Source organism: Thunnus maccoyii, chromosome 16 (assembly GCF_910596095.1).
Source record: "Thunnus maccoyii chromosome 16, fThuMac1.1, whole genome shotgun sequence".
Taxonomy (NCBI): Eukaryota; Metazoa; Chordata; class Actinopteri; order Scombriformes; family Scombridae; genus Thunnus; species Thunnus maccoyii.
The window spans coordinates 15,844,952-15,853,586 of NC_056548.1; the positions used below are offsets into that span (position 1 = coordinate 15,844,952).

The following is an 8,635-nucleotide window of genomic DNA, read 5'->3' on the forward strand; positions in this document are numbered from 1 at the left end:
TCAAATGTTATGTGGGAACCTGACTGTTGTTTTAAGATGGACTTGAAAAACTGTGAACCTGTCCTTTAACTGGAGGTGGTTAAGGTTATTATTATTATTATTATTATTATTATTATTATTATTATTATTATTATTATTATTATTATTATTGTTGTTGTTGTTGTTGTTATTAAAAAACAAGGTGTTTTTTTTTTAAATTAGGCTAATACATGTGTGTTACCCAGTGAAGATGTATGTCTCTAGATATGAACTAGATTTGGATACTTGGTGTGTTTTTTGTGGAAGATGTGATGAAACCTGGATTCATCTGTTTTGTGAGTGCACCTACATTAAAATCTTCTTCTGACATGAAGAAGAAGAAGAAACATAGCTGTTGATTTTAAGGAAACATTTCTGCTGTTCAAAGTTAAAAAGGAATATTTGAAAGACTGTGATGTTGTACACAGTGTAAACTGATAGATTAGATTATAATCACAATATATTGAAACACTTAGAAACGTTATTACCTTAACTTTTCATTACCTTTATTTTTAATTTTTATATTTGTATATTTTTTGTGATATCTGGACAGCTTTCATTCTGTGTTCTTTGTCAAAAAAGCTTCTTTGGTGTAATATTTACCCTTTAATTAGATAAATATATAATATGTAACACAATTATGTGGTGGTAAAGTCTCTCTGCAGAAAATATGAATAATAAAAATGACATTTTAACAATGCAGCCACATGAAAGAACAAAACCTTGTCTTGGCGTCACTTTTTATAAATAATGTACCTGTAGATGTTTGATTTAAAGGGACAGCTTATTCTGGAGCTTCTTCCTCTGCAGATGAAGCTCACTCTGATGTATCTCCATGGCAACAGTGGAGCAAACACCATCTACTGATGAACACTGTGAGATGTGGCTGACAGTTCTGCAAAAAGCTTGTAAATGAATTGTAATGGGTTTCATAAATGGTTTAGTAAACATTTCAATGAGACGAATACTTGAGTATATCCACAAAGAAATATAAAAACACATGAGCAGAAATTTCCTGCATAAAACACGAGTAAACATAAACATAAACATAAACATAAACATAAACATAGCCTAGTCTTTGGGAACTGTGGCATCTAGTGGTCAGAAGAAAGAAAGGCCTCCCCAAAAGGTCAAAAGGTATTATACCATATAATGCATATTATAATATACTATACACTACTGTACTATATTGCTTTATTATATTATAGTAGGCTACTATACTATACACGACTATACTATAGTGCTTTATTTTACTATACTAGGCTGCTATATTATATTGTGTGGAAAGTAAAGTTACTCAAGTACTGCATTTATAATTTTCAAACATTTTTACTTAACTTTAGTAGAGGTTTTACTCCACTACATTTGAGAGAAAATATCAGACTTTTACTTCACCACATTTATTCAGCAGCTGTTGTTACTTTGCAGATTTAGATTTCAGATAAAACATTACGCATCCGCATTGATTAAACAACTCAGTACCAACTACGGCATTAAAATGCTGCTCACAAATTAATACATCAATAATTATAATCCAATAATGTAAGTAATAATAATATAGCATTCTACTGTTGTTACTTTAAGTATATTTGGCAGGTAATACTTATGTATGACAGTAAGATTTTGAAGGCAGGACTTTTACTTGTGTTTTTTTTTCTTGTGGCATCGATTTGAAGTAAAGGATAAAAATACTTTCTCCTCCCCTGATCATGATTTTCTTTCTCTGCCCGTTGTGGTTTTCACTTCATCACACAGTGTAAAAATACACTGATGTCATGATAAAACAGAAATCTCTTATAATGGAGTTAACAGACTGAAATATTAGCCATGAAGTTTAAAATGAAGGTTCATGGCCTTATATTTGAAATACTCAATTCTGATGTTACATATACCTTGTGTACAAATGTCTATTAAGTTCATATGTGTTGAGAAATCTTTAACACAACAAAAAAAACTCATGAACATAATACCTTACATAATGTACCGTATATGGTCTCAGATTGAGACCATTTGAGGGAACTGTACTAAAATGCAAAATATTTTATTCTTGTTATCCATTAAAAAATAACAGGTTGTATTTTTATAGTCTTATTTTTTTCTAACCTATTTCTCTGTTTCTCTCCTCTGCTCCATTTGTTTCTTTCCTGCACTTTGTCCAGAAGCGGCACTTCAGTTAAAATTACTTTACTGAATTTAAACTTTTGTGTGCATATGTTTTATTTGTACCACCCTACTACAATGGAAAAGGTGTTAGTTGAAGTGATTGGATGTCAGTGAAGATATTTCTGAATCTATCCTCAGTGTTTCTTCCCTTATATTTATACATGAGGACAACAGAGGTAGCAGTGAGTTGTGAGACTGAGAATGTCTGACATCGTCACCTCAGATCAACTTGATCACAGGAAAAATCTTACTCTGATCTCTCTTTTCCATCTTTTTTTTTTTGCTCTTTTTAAACTTCTGACACACACTTTTAAAACACTCAATACTAATACTGTTTTGATGCATTTCCACTTTGAAAACATGCTCTTCATAAATCAAACTGATTCATAAATTAATTGAACGGAATGAAGTTATCCTTCAGAGTGACCTTTATTGCTTACAGTTTGACATTCACTTCAGCATATCTCTCATCAATAAATACTTTATAATGTTCAATACAATTCTTTGGAAACAAAAAAAATACTCTTTGGCTTCACCTTGCTGTCTATTAATTAACTAAAAGACAATACCTTTGGTAATAACATGCAACTTTTCTTTTTTTTGTAGTATTCTTACATATACCTCTGACAGGGATGTATATGCCAATTTTCAGCAAGTATTCCTACACACATACTTAACACAAATAAGGTCAGTGTAAGAAGTGGTTAAGTTTTGTTTCCCATGATCAAACTTTTCTGAAAAATATGGGTGGTAAACACAGTGGGATGCTCAGATCGTGCAGTTTTGTGTATCAGTGGCAGGTATCAGATTTAACAGTTATTACCGTAGTTACACACACTCCTGACAGAGAACGACACTGCCCAGGTGTGACACAACACACTGTTTGCCCCACACCTGTAGCTGTAGTGTGGACATGTGCGATACAACAGCAAGACTTTTTTGAACTTTTGGTGACAGATCAAAAATATAAAGTCTGTATTTAAGTTTCTTTTAGTTCATATTCAAGTGTTTCCTGAAAGAGCACAATTCCCCCTCTTATATCACTAATTGTCTCATTTCTCATCTCTCTTAACTAATCAATCAGTCTCTGTTTATCCTTCACAGAGCCGTCTCCACACACGACGACCCTCTCCGTATGTAGTAATGCCGCACTTCCCTCCGCTCCTCGCTGCCACAGCCGTCAGACCGATGCACAATGAGAACCGGGAAGAACCGGGCATCCCTGTAAGTGGGTGGACTATCACTGAGCGCCAGCTGACTGGAGTCTGAGCAACAGCACTGCTCGTCCACGCAGCAGGGCTCCGTCAGGTTGCTGCTGCGGCTCCTCCACGGAGCCACGGTGCGGTGGGAGCCGTACATGCGGCAGAGCGAGAAACGAGACGTGTCCGAGGACAGGTGGGAGTGGAACAGCGCTCCCCGACAGGAGAAGATGGAGGAGCAGCTGGAGCTGGTGATGGTCCTCCTCCTTCCCCATCCGTCCCCTTGTCCGCTCAGCACGCTGCACTGCTCGCAGTCGTCCTGGCTCTGGAGAGCTCCGTAACTCTGAGTCGTTTGGCTGCTGTCCAACAGGAAGCAGTTGGAGGATGTGGTGTATTCGGTGTCGTGTAAAGAGTTCGAGTCTGCTGTGCTCATGTTTATCAGCATGGCCTCTGAGTAGCTGGGAATCACCTGGCGGTTGCAGCGTATGTGCCACTCCATTTCAGTGCTGTCTAGTGTGTCTACTCTTGGAATAATGCAGCCAGTATTATTCCCAACAGGCCTGTTTTCATCAAGAGGAGAAGGGCTGCTGTGGCTGTACTCTAACCCAAACAGTTTCTCTATTCGGTAGTGAACATATGCAGTGCGGTACTCTATTAGCACTCTCAGAGGCCAGGACAGCATGAGGAGAGCTGCCAGCCAGAAGGCTACCTGTGAAGTGTACCAAGGCATCCTGTCTGGGTGTACATAAGCTATCAGGTTTTCCCTGAAGTCCATATTCTTCAGCTGCATCCCCTCCCTGGCCTCCATGTAATCATCCAAACCCTCGATTTCAGAGAAGAACCTGGCTCGCTGGTTGAGGTAATCGTTTTCTGGTCCGGCCTCGGTGAAGCTGAAACACTTGGTAAAGCGCAGGCGAGTTGCTGGATGTCCCTCCAATCCTCTGAGGTCACGAGATACATCTTTCATCCCACAGTGGCTGTAGTCAAACTCGCCCTCAGCCACATGCGTGTTGACCCTCTCGTGGTACACCTGTGTGGTGGTGTAGGCGTCCCCGTTACGGTACCGGGTGACTTGCCGCGTCCGCCGAACAAAATGGTAGCTGATAGCCTTCCACCATATGCAAGGCTGGGCCTGGCGCATCTGCAGCACGCGCTCATACACGCTGTCTACATCTGCTTTGCACTGCAGGTCGCTGCGAGCTCGGCAGTGCCAGCACTCCACCATGTACAAGACGTAGAGCATGAGCAGGAAGGCCAGAGGGATGTAGATGTAGCCGTCAGAGCAGGGGCTGTCGTGGTAGATCATTGAGTGTCCACCAACTCCCATCCCAGAGGCTCCCCGGAGGGAGGAGGTGAAGGAGGCTGTGAAGGAGGAGGTGAGGGCGGAATTGAAACTGATCTTCGTGACCCGGGTCAGCTGACACCAGGCCACCGCACCCAGGCAGCTGTACATGAGCAGGGAGAGCAGCAGGCAGCGCCAATGGGACTCACGGCAGACACAAGCACCCAGGGACTGCTTCACTGGACGCTGCTGCAGAGAGAGAGAGAGAGAGAGAGAGAGAGAGAGAGAGAGAGAGAGAGAGAGAGAGAGAGAGAGAGAGAGTAATGAGGAATAGGCACTTAGAGCAATGAGCCCCTGAAACATGGCGGTGATATCATGACTTGCAGCAGAAATGCAAATGAATGTGGCTGCATTATAAATTGCCAAGCTTTTCCATGCGTAAGCACAAAGTAAATCAAACTAAAGAAAGCTCAGTGGGATTCAATTAAACCATGTAGTGTCCCTCGGAGGCTGTGTGTCAATGCAGCTGACAGACAAAATATTTTATTGAGGTGTTTTCACACATCTGTCTCTGAAATTAATATAATTTATATTGCACAGGGGTAAATGTACTTGCTAGTAAACTTGTCACATTAATATCACAAAGTGTATCTTTAATCCTTAGATACTAAAATCTGTGTAATAAATGTCCAAACAATAGAACTTATATTGGAGCTATCTTTGCTATACTGTAACACTATAACCAGCCACTACAGGTTAAAACATGACACTCCTGCTGAATTTATTGATTAATTCATCAAATAGTAGACTCAAAAAATACATTTTAAACAATCTTGATAAGTGATTAATTGTTTAAGTAATTTGTCTGGGAAAAATGCCAAACATTTTCTGATTTCAGCTTCTGAAGTGTGAAGATTTACTGCATCTTCTATTATATATATGCTTTTTTAATTAAATACCTTTTAGTTTTGGACTGTTGGGTCCAGCAAACTATATGAAGTTGTCACACCAGGCTTTGGAAACTTGTAACTGGCATTTTATTTTTCACAATTTCATGATGTTTTTATAGAAGAATCAAAAAAAATAATTGAGCCATTAATTGATGACAGAAATAATTAGTTGCAGCCAAACATGACACACTTAGGCGCATACAGGCGCTTTAGCTTTCATGCAAACACGCACACACACAAATCTCTCTCTTTACACTTATCTGATGAGTACTGGGCGGTTAGCTCAGGGTAGACAAACAGAAACACAAAGTGCTCACATTTGCAATACTGACCAGAAGTCAAATTATCCCATTCAGCAAAGACACTGGCCTAAAGCCAGTAACACTTTCATCAGTAACACTGACAGTAAGAAGAAGCCAGTGTGTGCTGCTTTATACATGAAGAGATTCAATCAGAAGTGGATATTATTTAAGGTATGTATCTCTGAGTAGTTAAGGAGTTTCATCCATTAAAAAATGAATTTAATCCTAAATATTATCGAGACTTTAGAATCACTTTGTAGTTCTTTCTGATATTTTTTGTCTGGATCTTCCTCCCCATGAGATCCTGTTTTTTTGTTGTTGCAGCCTACCTCCTGTGTTTTATGGAGTGAAAGGATTAATGCTGACAACCAGCCATCCATTACTGCACTGACACAGGGGTGGGGATGTCACTTTGCTGGTTCCACCTCAGTTATTTATGGAACAAACAGGGATTTCATTTCTTGTGTACCAGAGAGGACGGACTTTTCTGTAGTCCAGGCCTCCTGACTGCAGATGTTATCGCCCATACATAGATTTTTACTAATTTACCTAAAAAAAACACACCTAGAGGTCTGAAAGTCAGTCGATCCACCACTTCGGTCCAGAATTATCTCAACAACTACAGGACGGATTGAGACAGAAATTTGTACAGATATACACGATGCCCAGAGGATTCATCCTAGAGACTTTGATGATTTCCTGACTTTTCTTCTAGCGCCACCATGAAGTTGACATTTGTGGTTTTGAGTGAAATGTCTTGACAGTTATTGGATGGATTACTATGACATTTATTTCAGACAGTCTGGTTCCCCACAGGAGGATTTGTAATCACGCTAAATGAAGATGTGTTAGCATTAAGCTCAAAGTAGCACTGTGCAGAGGTGGAGTCTCACATAGCATGGCTGTAGATTTCTGGTCTTGTTTACACTTTAGATCCCTTTATAAATACTTCATCTGGTGAAACATCCACGGAGCAGACTTGTACTTTAATCTATCCCACGCTATAAAACAGAACTTAGTAGTTGCATGCACAGTGGATCTGAAGTCATTTTACTATCTGTCCATGGCTGACTGCACACAGCCAATTCCCCAGAGTAATTACTCCATGACAGAAAAGACAGAGAGCATGGTAGAGCAAAGACACACACACACACACACACACACACACACACACACACACACACACACACATACACTCAAATGACTGGTCATCACTTGAAACAAAGGCAGGGTTTTGAAAAATAATTGGTGCAGAGACAGAATTTCTATACTCTGTATGCAACTCTCTCCAGAGCTGAATTTATGTTTGTCAGTGAGAGTAGCTTTCCACATCACTGGACTCTACTGCCACTACATGAAAGGGATTATTCTGGCATTTCAGCGAGCAGAAATGGTGTTTTGGCTGCAGGTGGAGGCACTTGCACTGTGATACTACAGAGAGCAGGTCAAAAGATAAGAAGGATTATTTTTCCAGTGACATACTAGGAAAAAAATCTAAATGCAGTGTTTCCACGTTTTATATTTTAAAGGAACATAACAAAATGAGGATAGGAAACTTGCAAACTATGGCCATATTTATGTTACACTAGTGAGTTTATGGCTCACAATTGGTTTCATTGTATATTTATATAAAACCTTTTTACAAGTCATTCATTCATCAGAATTATGTCTACTCCCAGTTTCTGTTTGTACAGTTTATTTTTTTTATTTTTTATCTCTTCTCTTTTAGTAGAGATAACGAACCGAGGGTCTGATAATACCTACCTCCTCCTGGACATCACTCTCAGCCGGTGAGCCCTCCTCCTCCTCTTCCTCCCCGTGCTGCTCTCCCTCAGCATCATTGGGAGCGCTGGCTCCCGTGTCTTCCGCAGAGTCCAGATCGGAGGAGAGCATCCTGCACTTTTCGCATGTCAGATTGTAAAGATCACTCCTCTTTATTAACTTGCTCTGTTCTAGGTTTCCCTCCGTTTGCTCCCCCTTTCAGCCCCGCAGCTGGTCTGGAGCCAGCGGGCTGCTGCTGCACGGAGCGGGGATCCCGCGGTGGTCCCGGCTGGGCGGACAGAGGGGGGCGGGGTTGAGGGATTTCACCGCAGCAGAGGCAGCAGAGGTTAACCATGATGCAGTCAGTGAAAGCGGTTCTCTGTGGCCAGCGGCAGGCAGTGCTGGGGAACAGTAATATAATATTGTTAGCAGTAACTACGTAATATAACGCGTTACTAATAGGATTTCAGTAATATTACTATACAGTTACTATGTCAAATGACGCGTCACCAGCATCGGTGCGTGAACCGGAGAGCTGTTAATTTGTTCAAACGGCGGCCGGAAGTCGCCGGTTTCCCGCTCACAGTAAATAAATCCTCACGTTTAACGGCGCCGCTGACCGGTTACAGTTTAACCCCCACGCTAACTGCTAACAGCTAACTGCTAACTGTTGTTGTTATCCGACGTTCTATTGACCGGAAGCTTCAAGTTCACAGCTTCCGGCCCGAGACGAGCCTGGTTCTTCAGAATAAAAGCACCAGTGGTTCTGCTTTGTTTGTTTGTTTCTTTTTTTTTTTTTTTAAATGTATATACCAGTACTTTAGTGCAGTGGTGGGGTCCTGGGACCCCCAGGGGTCCTTGAGGGGATTCCAGGGAGAAGAAACACAATGACAGAATGTATGACTATTTAGGCAGGCAGAATCACCTAATAAGACCCACTCATCATCTTTTACAAACACC

The 8,635-nt window shown here is 40.7% G+C and overlaps 1 protein-coding gene across 3 annotated transcripts; it reads right to left on the minus strand.

Moving 5' to 3' along the window:
• Positions 1-2,570: 2,570 nt before the first annotated feature.
• LOC121880770 (transmembrane protein 151B) lies at positions 2,571-8,587 on the minus strand. 3 transcript variants are annotated; one of them, XM_042388277.1, is made up of 3 exons: positions 8,277-8,587; positions 7,679-8,076; positions 2,571-4,911 (listed from the first exon to the last, which is right to left on the minus strand). In XM_042388277.1, exons 2-3 carry the CDS (start codon positions 7,805-7,807, stop codon positions 3,280-3,282), a joined length of 1,761 nt encoding a protein of 586 aa, XP_042244211.1. In that variant the 5' UTR covers positions 7,808-8,076; positions 8,277-8,587; the 3' UTR covers positions 2,571-3,279. The 3 variants fall into 3 exon arrangements, with proteins under 3 accessions (XP_042244211.1, XP_042244209.1, XP_042244210.1); XM_042388275.1 differs by having other exon boundaries at positions 8,186-8,587; XM_042388276.1 differs by having other exon boundaries at positions 8,166-8,587.
• Positions 8,588-8,635: the final 48 nt, after the last annotated feature.

Bases quoted from the DNA above. Each gene is read 5' to 3' on its own strand.
- LOC121880770 (XM_042388277.1), bottom strand. From the start codon at position 7,807: ATGCTCTCCTCCGATCTGGACTCTGCGGAAGACACGGGAGCCAGCGCT. The intron at 4,912-7,678 runs GTAGGTATTATC...CTCTCTCTGCAG, and splicing joins AGAGTGATGTCCAGGAGGAG to CAGCGTCCAGTGAAGCAGTC.